The sequence below is a fragment of the Lynx rufus genome, unplaced genomic scaffold (assembly GCF_022079265.1).
Source record: "Lynx rufus isolate CCGP_SWC_20201006 ecotype Redwood Valley unplaced genomic scaffold, mLynRuf1.p SCAF_6, whole genome shotgun sequence".
Classification (NCBI taxonomy): Eukaryota; Metazoa; Chordata; class Mammalia; order Carnivora; family Felidae; genus Lynx; species Lynx rufus.
In genome coordinates this window covers 105,489,041-105,510,906 of record NW_025814878.1, presented here as the reverse complement: position 1 = coordinate 105,510,906, position 21,866 = coordinate 105,489,041, and the positions used below count along the sequence as shown (strand labels likewise).

General features: G+C 36.7%; 1 protein-coding gene across 8 annotated transcripts in view; it reads left to right on the top strand.

Moving 5' to 3' along the window:
• The window catches only part of UBR2 (ubiquitin protein ligase E3 component n-recognin 2), a 126,138-nt gene that overhangs the window by 48,687 nt on the left and 55,585 nt on the right, over nucleotides 1-21,866 (top strand). For 7 of the 8 annotated variants that reach the window (XM_047101345.1, XM_047101343.1, XM_047101346.1 and 4 more), the window contains exons 5-11: nucleotides 354-484; nucleotides 3,312-3,450; nucleotides 3,950-4,012; nucleotides 7,880-8,000; nucleotides 9,735-9,842; nucleotides 10,688-10,776; nucleotides 12,036-12,134. In XM_047101345.1, coding sequence (XP_046957301.1) covers nucleotides 354-484; nucleotides 3,312-3,450; nucleotides 3,950-4,012; nucleotides 7,880-8,000; nucleotides 9,735-9,842; nucleotides 10,688-10,776; nucleotides 12,036-12,134 — 750 coding nt within the window. Of the gene's footprint in view, nucleotides 1-353; nucleotides 485-3,311; nucleotides 3,451-3,949; nucleotides 4,013-7,879; nucleotides 8,001-9,734; nucleotides 9,843-10,687; nucleotides 10,777-11,866; nucleotides 11,966-12,035; nucleotides 12,135-21,866 lie in introns of all 8 variants that reach the window. The other variant, XM_047101344.1, reaches the window with a different exon arrangement.

Genomic DNA, 21,866 nt, shown 5'->3' with positions numbered 1-21,866 from the left:
GATAACATTCCTTTGTTTACTCTGGAAATTGGGATTAGGAGGATATGAAGCTATAAAGATGGTTTGATGTTAAGTTTTAAAGATCTTGGAATGCCTTTCTAAAATGTTTAGATTTATGCATTAGGCATTGGGGTGCCATTGAACATTTTGATTCAGTAATTGGGATCATTATGAACAAAGTGTTTTAGGAAACTGGATTTGGTGGGATGTAATGTACAGGCTCAAACTGAAGAGAAGCCGAAGCTGGAAGATCAGCCAGCTGTTTACATTAGTATTTTGAGGTAAGGGAAGATGAGAATTAATGTGCATTTAAGATGGTTGCGTTTTTGTTTTTTTTTTTTCTGTTCTTTCAGGATCCTCTTGTGCATTTATCAGAAGATGTGATAGCAAGAACCTACAACATTTTTGCTATTATGTTTCGATATGCAGTCGAGATACTAACCTGGGAAAAAGAAAGTGAACTGCCAGCAGATTTAGAGATGGTGTAAGTGTGACACATTTATTCTTCATATTCGTATTTGCTCAAACTCAGTTTTAACCATTTTGATTCTAATTCCTCAAATTGAGTTGGAGCAAGGATAGAAGGATAGAGCATAATCTTTTCTTTCTTAATAATTACTTTCCCACAGAACAACTCTTTTGTTTTATAGCTTTTAAATATGTGTGATCCACTTAGTTGGTAGAGGTTTCTCCCTGTTAATTGATTGGTTTAGTTAAGCCATGTCAGGGCTCTGCCTCTGGTTTCAGGCACAGGCAGTTTTCTGTTCTTCGTGTGATAAAACTGGTAACTCTAATATTTTTACCATTTGTACTTAGATTATTGAGGAGGTTGCGAACATGTGACCAGAGAGCTGGATTGGGCCATAGCTGTTTTAAGGGCTTCCTTTTCCATGTGTTGTGCTTGCCTCAAGCAACAGTCTCTTTAAATCTAACCGAGATTGTTGGAATTGTATTCATATTTAAGGTTGATTACAAGTTGAAGTGAGGGTCTGATGAACATTGGTGGTTTCTGTTTTGCTTTTCAGTAGTATTCTAGATAATTAGGTTGTGGGTTGTTTTTTTTAAAAAGTAAGGTGTTAGCTATATCCTTTTGGAAATGTTGAAAATGGTACCTCAGGAACTTGTGTTCACATACAGGTGTACCTTGTGGGTTTTGTAGGTTGGGTCCAGACCACTGCAATAAAGTTCGCCACATCAACTGACTCTTTTTTCACTTGAACACTTAGAGGCCATTATAGGGTTATTAATTGGCCTACTTTCAATATTGTGTCTCAGGGAACAGGGAGGCCCCAGGAGAGGAAGACAGACGGGGAAACAGCTGGTGGGTGGAGCAGTAAGAACACACACAACATTTATCAATTAAGTTTGCAATCTTATGTGAATATGATTCCGAGTGCCCCAAAACAATTAGGATAGTAACATCAAAGATCAGTGATCACAAATTGCCATAAGAAATATAGTAATCATTAAAAAAAAGTTTGAAATATTGTAAGAATTACCAAAATGTGATGTAGAGACAGGACATGAGCAAATGCTGTTGGAAAGATGGCATTGATAGGCTTGCTCAACATAGGGTTGCCACAAACCTTCAATTTGTAAAAACAAACAAAACCCCACAGTATTTGTAAAGCACAATAAAACAAGATGTGCCTGTACTTCAAGTTGGGAGCCATTGATCGAAAGCCCAAATTTAGACCCTAGAGCATAGAAGAGTTTTGTTTTTTAATTTTTTTAATGTTTATTTATTTTTGAGAAAGATAGACACAGTGAGAGCAGAGGAGGGGCAGAAAGAGAGGGAGACACAAAATCTGAAGCAGGCTCCAGGCTCTGAGCTGTCAGCAAGGAGCCTAATGCAAGGCTCGAACTCAATGACCTGTGAGATCATGACCTGAGCCGAAGTCAGACATTTAACCGACTGAGCCACCCAGGCACCTCAGAAGAGTTTTGTTTTTACCTTTTTGTTCCATTGTAGGTTCAAGGCTACCAATATATAAGGGAAAAGAATCTAACTTGCTTCTTTTATAATGTTTTCCCATGTTAGTAAACTACCCAGAAACCTGAATCACCTATACCCATTTAGATTTCAAGTCCAGCTGGTTCTCCCTCCATCAAACCATTCTACTTCTGGCGTGCCTGGGTGGCTTAGTCGGTTAAGCGTCCAACTTCGGCTAAGGTCATGATCTCACAGTCCGTGAGTTCGAGCCCCGTGTCGGGCTCTGTGCTGACAGCTCAGAGCCTGGAGCCTGCTTCAGATTCTGTGTCTCCCTCTCTCTGACCCTCCCCTGTTCATGCTCTGTCTCTCTCTGTCTCAAAAATAAATAAACATTAAAAAAAAAAATTCTACTTCTGTTCCTCTCTATTACTACTATCCTAGTCCAGATTAATTAATCATTCAGCAACATGGCCTCCCTAACTGAACTGCCATATCTACTCTTGTCCCTTAAGATTCATTCACACTGTAGCACAGTGAACTTTAAGGCAAATCTGACTATATCTCCTATTTTAAATCCTTCAATGCCCTTAGAATGGCAAAATCAATTTTCATTGTAAGGGCTTCAAGATTTCTGCCTGTCTCCAACCTAATCTTCTCCCTCCCTGTGTTCCAGTTCCTAATACTTCCCTTTGCCACCTCAGGACCTTTGCATTCACCCTCCTCTAGCCCAGGTTTCTCAACTGTTGGCGTTTAGGACCAGATTAGTTCTTTGTTATAAGGGCTGTCCAGTGCATTCTAGAATTTTTTTGTTTTATTTATTTTTTTAGTAATCTCTACCCCCAGCATGGGGCTCGAACTCACAACCCTGAGATCAAGAGTCACATGCTCTTCCAACTGAGCCCATCAGGTGCCCAGTGGATTGTAGAATATTTAGCAGCATCCCTGGCCCTTATACAGTAGATGCCAGTGACATTCCTGCCCCAGTCATGACAACAAAAAATGTCTCCAGACATTGCCAAATGGTCCTCTGTGGGGGACAGAGAATTGCCTCTAGTTGAGAACCACTGATAGCCAATTCTGACTTTAGGCGTCAGATGACTTCTGTGGCAGTTCTTTTCTGAAGTCCCAGACCTGTTTTGTCCAACTGCAGCATTCTGTTTTTCTTGATAAAGGCTAGTTCAGTTAGAATTACATGTCTAATATATATCTTCCCCATCAGATGGTAATGTCATAGAGGATGGGGACTGCGGATGACTTTGCCATAGATATGTGCCCAGTACCTAGCACATTCCCTAGAGCAAAGTATGCTCTTACTAAATCAGCCTGGAGCTAGAGAATATGCAATTAGATAATATATAATTAATGTTTTATGTCACAGAGAGAAGAGTGATACCTACTATTGCATGCTGTTTAATGATGAGGTGCATACCTATGAACAAGTTATTTATACCCTTCAGAAAGCTGTTAACTGTACACAAAAAGAAGCCATTGGCTTTGCAACTACAGTAGATCGAGATGTAAGTAATTTCATTATATTGATGTCAGATAATAAATTGAACTTTCGTTACAGATAAATTATTCTGGGAATATTGAGTTAGAGGTATATATGTCTAGTCTTTTTTTTTTTTATTTCATTTTAATATTGGCCCAAATACATACTGGGTATTACTGTAATCTGATATTCCATAGAAAGTTTAGGAGGAAATGTAGATACAGTTGTCCTCATTCTACCCAGTGATTAGAAATAGTCAGTTATGAAAATAGAAAGTATAGCAGCCTAGAAGAATAAATGTCGTATTGTTTAAAGAACTATACTTATTAATGGCTTGAAAATGTTAGGATGGTTTTGAAGGAAAATAATTTACTTTTCATCATTGAATAGAATGAATGTTATAAATATTAAAATTGGCCAGAACTGTTATATGCATAAATATGTTTATTTGTTTACTGGTTGAACAGTTTTAATACTGAATATAGTATTTTTACATGTTAATTTAAAATTTTTTCATTTACCAGGGACGTAGGTCTGTTCGATATGGAGATTTCCAGCATTGTGAACAAGCAAAATCAGTAATTGTGGTAAGTAATTTCGAAACATGCCCACAGTATTATTTTTTTTATTTAAAACTAGTTCTGTATTTTGTCATTTATGAACGCATTTTTCTGCTTTCGTGAAGGTAAAGCCAGCATCAACCAAAAGTCATATTTAATGATGTTTCTCGAACATTGCATTATTGCTTTATCTAGTTTTTTTAAGCTGTGTAAGATTAATATAGAAAATGAATGTTTACATGAGATATATTTTCTGCCTTCCTATTTCTCTATCAGAGACATCTTAGAAAGTGTTTCATTGTTGTTTTGTTTTTGATAGGGTGTCACGTTACTTTTTAGGACTTAAACTGGCCTTTAGCACCAAGATTAGAATTCAAGGGAAGTTGTTTCTTGGTAACTTATAGCAAGGTATGCTGCATATATAATAGCACTTAGTGTATTATTTCTCTAAAAGAAAACTATTTCCCATGTTTATGTTTATTTTTAAAAAGTAAGAATTATTTTAAACTATTTCATGTAAATGCATTTTATGTAAATGTCCTTTTAAAAAATAATTTTGTGTATTGTGAAATATTTTAAATATACAGATAAAAACAGAAATGACACAGTAAACACCTGTATGCCCACATTATACAACATTTCCTCATACTTTATGTAAATAAAACAATACAGAGTACCCAGTATGATTCCTTTAATCTTGCTCCCTTTTCTCCTACCCTAGGGATAAGTACTTTCATTAATTCATTTGTTCATTCTTGTGTGTGCCTCTATACTTCCATTTATTAAATCTGTCAACATTGTATGTATTGATTTGGAGGCCTTTAAACATTATATAACAAGCTTCATACTGGATGTATTATACTGCAACTTTTCATTTCGGTGTTGGTTCTACATTTATGTGTGTTGATGCATGTACCTGTGAAGTGTTCCATTGATAACTTTACCATAGTTTTTCCATTCTCCTGCTGATGGACAATTAGGATAATTCCCCCCCCCCACCCCCATCACTAACAGTCCTTTTATGGACATTGTTTTGTCTCCTTGTTGCATAGATACAAAGGTTTCTGTAGGGTATATACCAATAAATGGAATTTCTGAGTTGTTAGGATATCAGCATTTTCATCTTTATTAGATTTTGCCAAGTTAGTCTCCAAAACAGTGGTACTAATATACATTCCCACCAACAGTGTATAGAGAGTTCCCATTTCTCCACAGCTTTGTCAAAACTGTATGTTGTCAGATTTTTTAACTTTTGCCAATTTAATGTGTATGAATGGCATCTCATCAATTAAATTTGCATTGCCTTAATTATTGAGTACCTTACTTCATGTTTATTTATGTTTTCTTTGAATTTCCTATTCGTACCCTTTACCAATTTTTTTCATTTAATGTTTAGGATAAACAGAGCACTCATAGATTATCAAGTAGGAACAAAATAGAAAAATGGACATAGGATATGAAAAGGCAGTCACAGGAGAGAAAATCTAGGTGGTCAGTGTATATGAAGAGACTCATTTGTTACTAATCAGTAAAATGACAAGGAGATTTCATACTCATCAGGATGGAGAAATTAGAGTTATAAAATATCTTACTGGCAGAGATGCAGAGAATAGGAATACTTGTGTAAAACTAAATTGCTACAGCATTTTAGGAAAATAATCTAGTAGCATCTATGAAAGTTACCTTTCCTAAGAATTTATCCCATAGAAATGTAAGCACTAGGAAGTGTGTGTACAAAGATGTTCAGTACTGCTTTTTTTGGAGTCAACAGAAGACTGAAACAAAGGGAATATGAATGCCCTTCTCTAGAGGATGTTTGAATAAATCCACACCACAGAATATCATGAGTCATTAACAAAAAAAAATCAAGTTAATGCAAAGATGCACAAGAGTATATATAGTATCCCATTTTTATAAATCAAATAAAAATCTTTATAAATGTATACATGCATAATATATAGAGATAGAGAAAATATGCAAAGATGTACTGTCTTTTTTTTTAATATGCAATTTATTGTCAAATTGGTTTCCATACAATACCCAGTGCTTATCACAACAGGTGCCCTCCTCAATACCCATCACCCACCCTCCCCTCCCTCCCACCCCCCATCAACCCTCAGATTGTTCTCAGTTTTTAAGAGTCTCTTATGGTTTGACTCCCTCCCTCCCTCTCTTTTTTTTTTTTTTTTTTTTACTTCCCCTCCCCCATGGTCTTCTGTTAAGTTTCTCAGGATCCACCTAAGAGTGAAAACATATGGTATTTGTCTTTCTCTGTATGACGTATTTCACTTAGCATAACACTCTCCAGTTCCATCCACATTGCTACAAAAGGCCAGATTTCATTCTTTCTCATTGCCAAGTAGTATTCCATTGTGTATATAAACCACAATTTCTTTACCCATTCATCAGTTGATGGACATTTAGACACTTCCCATAATTTGGCTATTGTTGAGAGTGCTGCTATAAACATTGGGGTACAAGTGCCCCTATGCATCAGCACTCCTGTATACCTTGGGTAAATTCCTAGCAGTGCTATTGCTGGGTCATAGGGTAGACCTATTTTTAATTTTTTAAGGAACCTCCACACTGTTTTCCAGAGTGGCTGCCCCAGTTTGCATTCCCACCAACAGTGCAAGAGGGTTCCCGTTTCTCCAGATGTACTGTCTTAATGTGGGTTATGGGGATGGAATGAAGTTGGGGTAGAAGGATGCTCCAAACAAAAAAATGAGAAGGGGGAATAAAAATTAAAAATTGTGTTAGACTTAAATAGACATTTCTTCAAAGAAAGTATATAAATTACCAATAAACACACGGAAACATGCTCAACATTACTAATCGTTAGGGAAATGCAAATAAAAACCATGACGAGATACCACCTGATACCCATTAGGATTGCCGTTATAAACAAACAAAAACAATAGCACAACATCGCAAGTGTTGGTAGGGATATGGACGAATTGCAACCCTTGTGCACACTGCCGGTGGGAATGTAAAATGGTACAGCCACTATGGAAAACTGTATGGTGGTTCCTTTAAAAAAAAATAGAATTACCATATGATCCAGCAGTTTTACTTCTGGATATATACACAAAAGAATGGAAAGCAGAGCCTCAGAGACATTTGCACAGCTATGTTCATAACAGCATTATCATTCACAATAGACAAATGATAGAAGCAACGCAAGTGTCTATTGGTGGGTGAATGGATAAAATAAAATCTATATACATACAATAGAATATCATTCAGCCTTAAAAAGGAAGAAGATTCTGACACATGCTACATACAACCTGGATGAACCTTGAGGACATTATGCTTAGAGAAATAAGCCAGTCACAAAAAGATAAATATTGCATGATTCTTTTTATATGATACCTCTAGAGTTTGATAGGTGTAGAGTTTGGGTTTTGCAAGATGAAGAGAGTTCTGGGGATTGGTTACTCTACAGTGTGAGTGTACTTAACACTTCTGAACTGCACACTGAGAAACAGTTACATTGGAAATTGTAGTATTTTTTTTTTGAAGTATCAATAACATCACTTCTGTGCAGCAAAGCAAATTATTTAAATAAACGTGTAATTGCATTTAAGAAATTAAAGACCTAAAACAAATGTAAGCTTTTAAATAAATTCTAATTGGTGGGGCAGATTTTCAAATATAGGACCAAAGATTCAGGTTACTCATAAGCTGTAACTTCTTACTTTGTTGTAAGAATCCTTAGATTCTTTCTAGAAAATTAGGATCTGAGTAAGGCAAGCCAAGTGGTATTTTTCTTACACACATACATGAAAAATTCTATAATGATGAGAGTGTAGTTACATTAAATAAAAATATTAGCTTTTTTCTATAAGATAGCCTTTTTAAGTTTGTTTTTTCATTCTACCATTTCTTTTTAAGAGAAATACCAGTAGACAGACAAAGCCACTCAAAGTTCAAGTTATGCATTCGTCTATTGTGGCACATCAGAATTTTGGTTTGAAACTTTTGTCTTGGCTGGGAAGTATTATTGGATATTCAGGTAGGTTCAAAAAAACTATTTTGGAAAAAAAAATCAAGTGAAATAATTTCTTGCTTTAATTTCACATTTTAAAATACCATCTCAGAATATCTTTATGCACAGAAAAACCCACATTTCCCATATTTTGATCCACAGGATTTTTTATATGCATACAAAGGATTCTGTCCTCAAATAAATGCAGGAAATATTGGATTAAACAGTGGTAAATGACATTAGTATGCTAATGAAATCTAAATCTCACAGACTTGATACAAGAACTTTTTTTTTTAAACAACATTCTGTGGAACTCTGTTCCACTGAGCAAGCTGGAGAATACAAGTGTAAATAAAACCTAAATGATTACCAGTTTAGAGGATACAACACTAATGTTGAAATTTTTGTTTTGACTCCTCCAGATTTTGGTTACTAATAATTTGCAGCTCTGAACACTTGCAAATTGAAGTCACTGATTTGTATTTACTGTCTTTGTCTTTCCACAGTCCACAAATTAAATCATCTTTCTAACGTGGTGGTAACAGAACAAAGAACTCTCATGTCTAATGCCAAAAGTACAAGTTTGGCATATAAAATATAACACAAAAGAGAAAAACAGGAATACATCTAAGCTGTTTGTCATACTGTTTTTCAGGCAAGAGAGGTGGTTTGGATAAATGACCTTCTGAGGTTTATTATAAAGAGAATTTCTAAAATATTTATCTTAAAAGAACATTGCCACATTGTGAACTGACAGTTGAAAATATTGAGGTGTGGAAATTTAGGAGACCATGTTTGCTTGCCTTTTAAATAAATGTCTCTCCAGTTATTTTTGTTATCCTCGTATATTTGAGTTTTGGTGTTTTCTATTGGATACCTGTGTGCCAAATTCTGTGCTACAGTAGTAATGAATAGTAGTATCATGGAAGCAATTTTCTATCAAGAAATTTTTTGAGATATTTACCTGAAATAATTTAAAGACTTTATCTTTTATTTAATATTTATGTAAGTGTTTCTCTTTAGCCTTGTAAAAAATTTCTATTCAGTGACTTTTAGAACTAAATTTTAAAATTACTCCATTTTTACCTGATTATTTTGCATGCTTCTAGAAGACTAAAAACAGTAATTTTAATTATAAAGTATGAAACAAAAAGGTTATTGAAGTTTTGTTAATGCTTATGTTCATATTTGAAGAACTTTTTTTTTTTTTTTTTTTTTTTTTTAAGTTCAGCATTTAGAAGATGTAGCAATTTCTCTTCCAGGACCTCTTCATAGTAGGTACACATAGGTACACAGGGAACGTTTGTTTAATGAATGGAAGCATTTTGCAGAACACTAATAAATGGACTGAGATACAGTACAGAGGCTATGCATTTTTTTTTAATGGTAGCACTATTCTATATTACACCTACCTTCAGTTATCATGGGATGTAACAGTTTTGCTATAATCTGGTTTAATTAGCATAGGTCCTTAAAGAACAGTATTTAAATTTTTTACAACATAAGAGATCGTTGACTTTCTGATAGACTTATATTTTGGTATTCTCGAATAAGAATTGGTATATAATGCAGGATTTAGAATTTTCCTCCTTTTTGTGAAAATGTTAATAAAATAGTTAATATATTTACCTTTTCTGAATAAATTTGACCTTTAGTAAACATGTAAAATTCTATAGATTCGTTAGAACATTTCTATTAAAATGTCATTTTATTTTAATACTTAAAGTTACTATTTCATGACTACTTTTCTTCCTGTTTTAGATGGGCTTCGCCGAATTTTATGTCAAGTCGGTTTACAAGAAGGGCCAGATGGTGAAAACTCTTCTCTGGTGGATAGATTGATGCTTAATGATTCCAAATTGTGGAAAGGTAATCTTTTAACTACTTTCAAGGTATAGGGGAACCTTAAATAGGTAATTGGGAAACTGGTTTTTTTTTTCATTTGGGAAGGTATTTAATAAATATACTTAACAGTTTTTAGAATAAGTACATGTAGTCTTGTTCTCTGGAAGAAACAAAAACAGATTTTGGAGTCCAAGACCTAAAGTAAATAACCTTTATATTTTGTTAGAAAACCATTTTTAGAAAAACCAATTTTTTGAGAAGCAGATTGCAGGGTGCCTGGGTGGCTCAGTCAGTTGAGCATCTAACTCTGGATTTCAGCTCAGGTCATGATCTCATGGTTCATGAGATAAAGCCCTGTGCCGGGCACTGTACTGATAGCACAGAGCCTGCTTGGGATTCTCTCTCTCTCTGTCTGTCTCTCTCTGCTCTGTCCCCCCCCATTAATAAATAAACATTAAAAAAAAAAAGTAGATTGCAAATATTTTATACTGAATAACATGTACAGTTTTGCCCTTGAGACTTAAAATACAATTGTTCACATAAATACTTTGGAAATTGGGGCGCCTGGGTGGCGCAGTCGGTTAAGCGTCCGACTTCAGCCAGGTCACGATCTCGCGGTCCGGGAGTTCGAGCCCCGCGTCGGGCTCTGGGCTGATGGCTCAGAGCCTGGAGCCTGTTTCCGATTCTGTGTCTCCCTCTCTCTCTGCCCCTCGCCCGTTCATGCTCTGTCTCTCTCTGTCCCAAAAATAAATAAAAACGTTGAAAGAAAGGAAAAAATAAATAAATAAATAAATAAATAAATACTTTGGAAATGTAATTTTTGGTTTGTTTGATATATCCTTATTTTACATCTGCTCTTTTCGTAAAAGGTGCTAGGAGTGTGTATCATCAGTTGTTCATGAGCAGTCTACTTATGGATTTGAAATATAAGAAACTGTTTGCTGTTCGATTTGCAAAGGTAAGTAGTTTCTCAGTTTTGAAATTTAACAAAATAGGTTATATATGGAGTAAATATAACCTGTGATTATATCCAGGCTTTGTAATATTAGCAACTAATAATAATATGTTACTTGTTGATTTTAAACCCTAAGAAACTTTGTAAGTGATCTTTTTATCTTTTATCAATAGAGTAAAATTCTAGCTGTAAGACTTTTCTTGTTCATCACCTGCCGCGATAATACAAATATCCAACTGTGAAATGTGTATGATCTAAAATGATAAATGAAGAATTTAAACTTATGCCGTGGTGAATTATGGTACTATTCTCATTGAGATTTGTATAAGGAAAAGATCATCTTAGCTGAAATGGCATGGATATATGGATGTGATTTTAAGAATCATGAATTCTTGGAGTTCCTGGCTGGCTCAATCAGAAGAGCATGTGACTATCTCAGGGTCATGTGCTGGAGCCCTATGTTGGGTGTGGAGATTACTTAAAATAAATAAAACTTAAAAAAAAAGAAGAAGAATCGTCAACTCTTGGTTGTTGATATTGTTGAAGTATGTTCTCCCTTTCCATAGTATGTGCTTGTTTTTTTGTTTTCACCTGAATTAGGAATTCTTAAGGAAGCATATGAGGATCATTTGGGGAGCTCTTTCAAAATATATATATATATATATATATATATATTTATATTTGTGTATCATTCTTAAACTTGCTGAAAAGCAGATTCACCAAGAATGGTGTCTAAGCATGTGTCCTTTGAAAGAGCCATCAGGTGATTCTGATATACATCCATAAGAAAGAAAAGTCTGGTTTCATCAGAGACCATGTAACACTGCTGTGGTTTAGCCCTGCCAGTATATACAATAACATCCCAGCATTTTAGAAGCTATTGCTCCTATTTAAGCTCATAAATTGCCATCATGCGTGAGAAGATTGTATAGTGAACCGGTATTTATACAAAATTTAATTGGTAGAAGTCATTTCAGTTATCATTCTCATAGCAGTGTTATCTTAATTGATTCCTCCAGCACTGACTTTTCATTATAATCCTTAAACATTTGGTCAATGTGGATTAGAGGTGAATCTCCCCCTTGTTGTTTAGAATTACCAGCAGTTGCAGAGAGATTTTATGGAGGATGATCACGAGCGAGCAGTGTCCGTGACTGCTCTGTCTGTCCAGTTCTTCACTGCACCTACTCTGGTGAGTAGTGCTTGCCTTTTCTTTGTAACTGATAGCTGGCACTCCTTGCCTTTTTTTGCCTTCTTAATAGAACTATGAGCGTTTGCAGAGTGATTATGTGACAGATGACCACGACAGAGAGTTTTCAATCGCAGACCTCTCGGTTCAGATATTCACGGTTCCTTCACTTGTAAGTACGAAAAGATTAAGAAGAACTTTCTTGTTTTCCATTGACAGAAGTAAAGCCTTAAAATAATAGAGAATGAAGATCTGTATATTCCTGAATAGAATAATATTTTATTAGTGGATGATAGGACGTTAGGCACCTTCAACCATTCTAGAACATATCCTTCAGTATGTAATCTAAAGGGAAGAAATCATTTAAGCTTAATCTCTCTACTTTCTCATACTACTTCCCTGAGGTTTTGAACTGATGAGTTAAAAATTAAACTGAGTGGTTTAACACATGCATCCATTAGAAACAGCATATTGTATACAAACTCATATTTTGAGAAGCTCCCTCCCCCATCCCCGTAAGGGAAAGGATAGCTAAGGCAACTGAATTACAATGACTGTGGGTGGTCTTGTACTAAGTTTCACTAGTTGCTCAGGAAGGCATCACTATGTTTTAGTGCTATACAGAAATTAAAATTCATATTTCATTAATTTAACAAAAATGTATTGAGCATCCATGATTTATCAGGCACAGTTCTAGGCTTTGGGAACACCGTAGTGAACAAAAACTGATGCTGTCCTTGGCCTCATGGAACTTAAAATAATGGGAAAGACTCACAGAATTCATTAATTAAAATTATAATGAAAACTCAAGAATTTGGTTGTTTTGGGGTGCCTGTGTGGCTCAAATCGTGAGCTCACAGTTCACGAGTTCAAGCCCTGTGTCAGGCTCACTGCTGTCAGTGCAGAACCCGCTTTGGATCCTGTCCCCCTCTTTCCTTGCCCCTCCCCCACTCACTCTCTCTCAAAAAATAAAAATAAACATTAAAAAATAAATAAAATTTAAAAACATAATTTGGTTGTTTTGAGAGAGAATAATAGATCTGACCTTTTCCCAAAGTTCAGAGACAGATTCCATAGGTAAGGCACCTTTATGTGGAGTCATGAAGGAAAGTTCATTTAAAGGGACCAGCACTTGAGAAAGTCTGGTGAGGTAGGAAAGTTCCTATACAGGAAACAGAAGGAAAGCCAGCACAGTTGAAGATTCTTGAACACGGAATAAAATGTGACCAGAAATGAAGGTGGTGGGTGCCAGATTGTATAGAATTAAGAGTACGGTGTGGTTATTTTACTAATGAGGTACCTTTTCCAGTTTTTTTGTTCATTTGTCTTTAATGAGCATTTTTCCCCCCAAATTACCTTTATGTTCATTTAGTACAGTTGAAGCTATCTGAAGTCTGTTTAACCACTAATGAGATATTATAGGCCAAATTAAAGATTTTGGTTTTTATTTGAAGACTATGGGAAGGCAGTGAAGAGTTTTAAATGGTAACATTTACATCATCACGTTTGTGATTTTTTAAAAGATCATGCTGTTTGTAATTTGGAGAACAAATTGACAGGGGGGCAAAAGCAAGTGTGCGGAACCTCATTAGAACCTGATGCAATGATCCAGACCAGAGTTGGTGGCAACTTGAGCTGGGATCGTGGCAGCAGATATGAGTGGTGAGAGAGATTTAGGTAGTAAAATCCATAGGACCAGCCAGACTTGGGTTTGAGGGGTCAGTTGGTGATTGGTTGTTAGATTCAAGGGAAAGTATAAAGATGATTCCCAGGTTTGTAACCTGCAGCCCAGTAAGTGTTGTGCCACTTGCACAGGGGGGGTTGGAGAATGAGTAGGATTTATGAAGAGAAAGAGTGATGCTTTCATTTTAGTCAGGGATGTTTGAGAAGCCCCTGAGATAATCCCATGTGTATCCAGATGTTTCCTCCATTGATCTTTTTGTCTATTTCCATGTCAGAACCCAGTTTTAATAATTTTAGCTTAATATTCTATTTTGATATCTTCTAGAGCTAAATCCTTTAGTATTAAAGATGAACTAAAATCAGTTTGTCAATTCTTCCCTCCCCCCCCCGAAAAATGAAAGACACATTAGGATTTTGATTGGAAAGGTATTGTATTTATAGATTCTTTGCGAAGAGCTGATATCTTTGCAATATTAAATATCTTCATCCAGGAACATAATTTGTCCTCATGTGTGAGGTTTTATTTTATGCTCTTAGTACAAGCTTTATAGTTCTCTTGTTAGGTCATACACATTTTTAATTTGGCTATGGCTTGTATGTAGAAAAAGTACTGATATTTGTAGATTCATCTTGTATCTGGCCCTCTTATTAACATTTCTTCTAACAGTTTGTGCTGATTCTTTGGGATTTCTAATAATCTACAAGTAATTTTTGTTCCTTCTAATATTTCAACTTTTAATTTTTACTTCTTGTGTGATTCCTTTAGTTAGAAACACTAGAAAAAAATAGTGTATGTGTTCATTTACTCAGAGCTCATTTATTTAGCACCTTTATTGAGTAGGTACTGTTTTGGGCCCTGGAGGTAAGCATTGCAGTAAACAAAGCAGACAAAAGTCCCTGTTACCACGGAATTTATAGGCTGAGAAGAAACAGATATAAAAACATTTGCATACTGTTTATAAATCAAGCGTTGGTAAGTGCTATGAAGTAGAAAAGCAGGTTAAGGGGATCGAGAGTGACAGTGGCGGGGGGGGGGGGGGGTGCTCATATTTTATACATATCAGAAGGCCGCTCAGAGAAGTGGTTTTTGAACAGGAAACTGAAGGAAGTGGGAGATGAGTCGTGTGACTAACTGGTGGAAGATGAATTCATCTGAGATGAATGTGCACTTGGCATTTTGGAAGAAGGAACCCCAGACAGGCCAGAGTTGCTAGATAAATGAATGGTCAGTGACCTCACTGAGTTTAGGGATAGGGGTGAAGATGCAGTGGGTAAGGCCATTGCAAGAGCTTAGGTCTTTTGCCTGAAGAAAGTAGAAGAAGGCAAATAATAAAGAGCAGAAATTAATAAAACAAAACAAATATACATGAGAAAAATCAATACAACCAAAAAAGTTGGTTCTTTGAAAAGACCAAAGAAGGGCGCCTGAGTGGCTCAGTTGCTTGAGCATCCGACTTCAGCTCAGGTCATGATCTCACGGTCCATGAGTTCGAGCTCTACGTTGGGCTCTGTGCTGACAGCTCAGAGTCTGGAGCCTGCTTCGGATTCTGTGTCTCCCTCTCTCTAACCCTCCCCCGTTCCTCTCTCTCTGTCTCAAAAATAAACATTAAAAAAAAAAAAGACCAAAGAAAAGGAATAGATTTCTAGAAAGTCTAATAGGAAAAATAGAAAAATTTAATTTTATTTTTTTATTTTTTTTTTTACGTTTATTTATTTTTGGGACAGAGAGAGACAGAGCATGAACGGGGGAGGGGCAGAGAGAGAGGGAGACCCAGAATCGGAAGCAGGATCCAGGCTCTGAGCCATCAGCCCAGAGCCCGACACGGGGCTCGAACTCACAGACTGAGAGATCGTGACCTGAGCTGAAGTCAGACGCTTAACCGATTGAGCCACCCAGGCACCCCGAAAAATTTAATTTTAAAAAGGACTATAGGGGCGCCTGGGTGGCGCAGTCGGTTAAGCGTCCGACTTCAGCCAGGTCACGATCTCGCGGTCCGTGAGTTCGAGCCCCGCGTCAGGCTCTGGGCTGATGGCTCGGAGCCTGGAGCCTGTTTCCGATTCTGTGTCTCCCTCTCTCTCTGCCCCTCCCCCGTTCATGCTCTGTCTCTCTCTGTCCCAAAAATAAAATAAAAACGTTGAAAAAAAAAATTAAAAAAAAAAAAAGGACTATAAAAAAATCACCGATTTAAAAAAAAAACAGATTTTTACAGATATTAAGGAGAAAAGAAGGCAATATTGGGACCAACTTAAATCAATATATTTGGAAATTTGGATGAAATGAACAGATTCCTAAGAAAATCCACAGGTTATTAAAAGAGAAACAAGAAACAGAATCTTTAATTATAATAAAAATTTTCTCACAAAGAAGTCTCCGGGCCCAAATGGCTACACTGGAGAATTCTTCCAAACGTTTGAGAAAGAAATAACACTGGTCTTACATAAATTTTTCCAGAAAACAGAGAAGGAGAATATACTGGCCAGTTTAATTGAGTTTTCTGTAATCTTGATACCAAAACTCAACAAGGCATTCATTACAAGAAAAGAAAATTACTGGGGCACCTGACTGGCTCAGTCGGTTGAGCATCTGACTTCAGCTCAGGTCATGATCTCACGGTTCTGGTTCATGAGTTTGAGCCCCACTTGGGCTCGAGCCTGGAGCCTGCTTCAGATTCTGTGTCTCCCTCTCTCTCTGCCCCTCCCCTGCTCGCTCTCTCTCTCTCTCTCAAAAATTAAAAAAAAATTTAAAAAGAAGGAAATTACCGTCTAATCTCTCTCACATATGAGGTTGCATAAATCAAATCAAGCATTATAGAAAAAGGATAATACATCACAACCCCATTTGGTCTTTTTCCTTAATGCAAGAGCAGTATAGCATTTGGGGGAGGAATCAGCTGGCATTACTTACCTTATTAACATGAAAAGAAAAAAATTGTATCAAATGCTTTCCCGGAATTCATAAAAATTCAACACTCATTCATAATTTAAAACAAAAATACCCCATAGCAAAGTAGGAATGAGAGAAAACTTTTAATAGAGTACCTAAGAACAAAACAAAAAACAGAAACCTAAAGCAAACATTGTACTTAATGGTATTAAAAGCTTTCCCCCTGAGATTAGGAATGAGAAAGATTCCTGCTTTTATTCACCACATGGTAGACTGCCATTCTTTCTGTAATTTCTTGAGATAGATGTTTAAGTCATTGACTTTCAGCCTTTCTTTGCTGATATAAGGCTTAAGTTTCTAAGCACAATGTAAGCTGTATTTCATAGTTTTGTTATGTCCTATTTTTATTATACAGTTCAAAAACTTCACTGAGTTCCTTAGTGATCTCTTTCTTGACCCATTTTTTCTTCGTGATTAAATGTCTTAGAAATATATTGCTAAATTTTAAAACACTTGGGCATTTTCTAATTATTTTGTTATGAATTCTAGCTTAATTTCACTGTGATCAGAGAACATGATCTGATTTCAGTCCTCTGTTGAGTGTAGCTTTGTGGCCCAGAATTTTTTCATTTTTGGTAAATGTCCAATGTGGACTTGAAAATAATGTATATTCTCCTTTATCATTGGGTACAGTGTTTCTATATGTCACTTAGGTGAAGTGTGTTCATTTTCATTGTGTAAATCTTTTTTTGTTTTGTTTTTTTCTTTTTGTAAATCTTTTATATACATACTAATTTTCTGTCTGTTTGTTCCGTCAACTATTGAAGCATCTATAAGATGGGCTATATAAGTCTCCCACAGTGATTGTTGGATTTGTCTTTCTCTTTTTGTTTTTTGTTTTGGTTTTTTTGAATGTTTATTTATTTTTGAGAGAGAGAGAGAGACAGAGTGTGAGCAGTGGAGGGGCAGAGAGAGAGAGAGAGGGAGACACAGAATCTGAAGCAGGCTCCAGGCTCTGAGCTCTCAGCACAGAGCCCGACATGGGGCTTGAACTCACAAACCATGAGATCATGACCTGAGGTGAAGTCAGACGCTTAACCAACTGAGCCACCCAGGCACTCCAATACTTTCAAATTTTGTTTCCTTGGAGTAATTTATCTAATATTATAGCAACAACTCCTTTTTTTTTTTTTTTTTTTTTTTGGTTAGTGTTTGTATTGTATGTCTTCTCCATTGTTACATTTTTAAGTTTTGTGTGCCCCTAAATTAAACTTGTATCATTTTTTAAAAGCATGTATTTCGGATTTGTTGTTTATCCAACCCGACACTCCTAATGATATAAGCAGGTTACTGCCCATTTAATGTAATTACTGGTATATTTGGCTTTGTATTTGCCATCTTATGTTTTTTTTTTTCCTGTTTGAACCCACCTGTTTTGTGTTTTTCCCTTCTCTCTTACCTTCTTTTAGATTAAATAATTGTTATTTCTTTTCCCCCCTATTAACTTGTTAGTTGTACATTCACTTAGTATTCTCTTAAGGATGACTCAACAGCAGTTTTACTCAAAGTGTCAGTAATGACAGGATAAAAGGTTTGGACCAGAATGTGAACCAACATACTGTTGCTCTCAGCAAAACTCCTGCTGTGAGAAACAAATGTCAGCTAAATTAAACTGTTACAAGTAGTTGATTTGCCTTCTTGTCACAACTGGCAGCAAGCAGTTGGCAGGCCACTGGTCCACGGAGTAGCTTTCAGTAGCACTGCCCTTGAAGTTAGGACGTGCACCCCTGATATTGCAAGCAGGTACCATATTTCAGCCCCTGAAGAGTGGAAGTCTGGACTTCACCATTCAGCCTTTGCTGGTGTAGATGGGGATAGAGCTACAGTTTTTTCCGTAGTGGTTGGCTAGAGTGGAGGGGTTATTGTCGGAAAGTTTTCTGTCCTGCTGAGTTACTTCTTTCCTGTGGCTGACAGAGCAGGCTTTTATTGGGGCTTTTTAAAAAAGCCTGTGCCCATTGGCATTTTCAGGTTGCCAGCTTCTTAGATCTCTCTGCTGTGTCTTTTCTTGGGGTCTCTGAGGTCCCTAGCCAGTCTGCCTTCTTCTGGCCACCATTCTGAATCTTGTGGTGGTCTTTTGCATATGATGTCCAGAATTTTGGACATGGTGTACTTAGTGGGAGGACTAGAGAAAAGTACATCTACTCTCTCTTGCCTGATTCCTGAAGCAAAAATCCACTCTTTTTTTTTTTTTAAGATTCCAATTTTCTGATAAAATCCTCCATTTTTTCCTCAATTTTCTGAACATGTAAATCTTAGCTGTGTCATGGTCTTATAATGTCATTATCTAGATCATTTGTATTCTATTCCGATTTAATTTTTTTGTAATATTTTACCCCTTTTGGTTTTTTTAGTCATTTGGAATGCTTAATAACTTTTTATTGGCATTTTGTCTTAGGTTTCAGCAGTCTTGCTATGATTTATGTAGGTTTGGTTTTCTTTATAGATATTGGAGTTTGTAGATACTGTATCTCTAGGCCGGTGGCTTTCTCGGTTTGGGAAATTTTGTAGTCATTCACATATGGTTTCTGCCCCATTCTCTTTCTCATTGCCTTCCGACAGGATGGTTTTCATTAGAAAATCTTAAGACTCTGTGTAATATCTTCCTCCCAAGAATAGTCCCCTTACTGTGAGGCAGATAGAGTGAGGCAATCAGTCCACTGCGGGATTGCCGTGACTCCAGGTTGTTTTGGCAAGACTCTGTCTTCTGGTCCATCCTCATCCCGCAACGTTGCCCTGGGAGGGCTCCCACTTTAGAGCCTGGAGTGCTCACTAGAGTTCCTCCCCTCTGTAGGCTCCTGAACTCAAGTTTTGTTTCCTCAGCTTGCTGAGGCTGCCACATCACTCCTTTGCCCTTCTAGACTTTCTGCTCTTAGACTTCTGTCCTGCACAGCTTCAGAATTTTGCAAATGTCTTAAGGGGAAAACTGGAAGAAAGTTGGACTCCATTCCCACCCTTGTGTTCTTGCTAGAATCCTGGGCACCTCACACCATGGGACAGCTAAAATCTCAGGGTCTTCTCCCCATTACTAGCAGCTCTGGCAGACTCTTTCCTGGGATCTTCAGTCCCATTTTGCCACACTCCCAGAAGAGGGAGATGCTGAGGGAAAAGCAGCTGCAGGATGTTGGCTCACCTCCCTGTGCCGCTCCCCTTCTCGAAGGTTTTATCCCCTTGAACCCTTGTGGCCTCAGGGGGTCTCTAATGATTTCAGACTTTTTGTTTCTAGTTGATCTTTTCTGGTTGTTCTTGGTGGAAGTGTTGGTCCGCCTCAAGCTTATCCCATCATGACAGGAAGAATGCATGTAATAGTTTCTTGAAAAAGCACCATTAGTGATTCATATGCATATCTCTGCTTAAAAACCACTTGACAGGGGCGCCTGGGTGGTGCAGTCGGTTAAGCGTCTGACTTCAGCCAGGTCACAATCTCGTGGTCCGTGAGTTTGAGCCCCGCGTCAGGCTCTGGGCTGATGGCTCAGAGCCTGGAGCCTGTTTCCGATTCTGTGTCTCCCTCTCTCTCTGCCCCTCCCCCGTTCATGCTCTGTCTCTCTCTGTCCCAAAAATAAATAAAAAACGTTGAAAAAAAAATTAAAAAAAAAAAAAACCACTTGCCCTAGATATTAGTGAAATGTTTCATATGAGTGATAGAATCCCATTTATTGGTCTTTTGGGTTAACTGAAAATTCAGCCTTCATTTTTAAATAGTTTGGTCAAGAGCCAGTACTAATTCAAGTGACAAGACTATCTTACTTGTTCTAACTTGTTTTGATCAAATGTACCCTGATTTATAGTCAGCATTACCCCTGTATGCTCTGTCATATTTAGTTTAATTAAAAGTGTGTGCACAGGCCATTATTATTCAGTAAAGTTTTTCAGAGTCTTAGGGGGAATGTTGGCCCATTTTGAATATGCTGTTAGATATGTAATGAGCCTTACAACACAAAATTGAATATAAATTACATAAAATGAATAAAACTGTAGTTAAGGTAAGTAGCAGTAATATATTTTAAAGCAAAGTGAATTGTAGGCATATAAAAATCAAGCAGTGTTTTAGGGTGAGTGGTAAGAAGTACTGGAACTGTATAATAATGTTAGATTTTTAATGTTAAAGATTACCTTGAAAGGTTAGCAACAATCTAGGCATGAGGTGATAAAGCCAAGCACCAACTTTTTTGTCCTTCTTTTCTGTTGGAACCTTGGAAAATATGCTTTCTTAAGTTTTCTTTTTAGAAATAGCAATGCCTGAATAACTCCCATTTTGTTTCATTTTTTAAATTTTTCTTTTAACGTTTATTTATTTTTGAGAGACAGCGAGAGACAGCACAAGCAGGGGAGGCACAGAGAGAGAGAGAGAGGGAGACACAGAATCCAAAGCAGACTCCAGGCTCCGAGCTGTCAGCACAGAGCCAACACGGGGTTCAAACTCATGAACCACAAGATCATGACCTGATTCAAAGTCGGACACTTAACCAACTGAGCCACCCAGGTGCCCCATAACTCCCCTATTTTAATGGGACAGTACTAATGGGCTAGCTGCCTTAATTGATTTTTTTTAATTTGGCACCCACGACAGTTAGAATCCAATCCAAAATTATGCGCTGGATAAACTCTTTTTAACATTCATCTGAAACTGAAAATGCTAAATAAATGCCTTTGTTGGTGAGATTCACACTCCATGAATATTAAATTGTCTCTACCAAACTTCCATCAATTTTTGGTTATAAGTCTTACCAGCAAGCTCTACAGAGTTTTTGTAAGTCAGTGAAATTTAAGTTTTCCCAAATCCCCTAATAGAGCAAACAAAAAACCAACAAAGAATATCCTTTTATCTTAACCTATCAGTACCTTCTCTTTTTCAAGCTGGACTTTTGTCTTTACTGTGTAGGAAACTGAACAGAAGTTAATCCTGTTGACTTTTGAGGTTCTTAGACCCTAACTCTTGGCAACGTGATGATGACTTTTGAGTTTTTCAAAGGAATATTTAACTTTATAGATTTTCTCTTTATCTGATGACCTCAGAACTTAACCTTTACATTAAGAACACAACTTTACTATATTCTTAGACTTCTGTCTTCTGTACTTTTTTGTCCTACTTTTTGGTGCAACTTTCTACATTGTTAAATGCTTAATGAGAGACCTAGTTATATAGTCCCCCAGCACCAATAATAACTTGAACCTAGTTAGTCTAGAAAAGTATGATCCATTGTGGAAGAGTAATAATGAGGTATTCAAATAATACTAGATCTTCTGGGGGCACCTGGGTGGTTCAGTCGGTGAAGCATC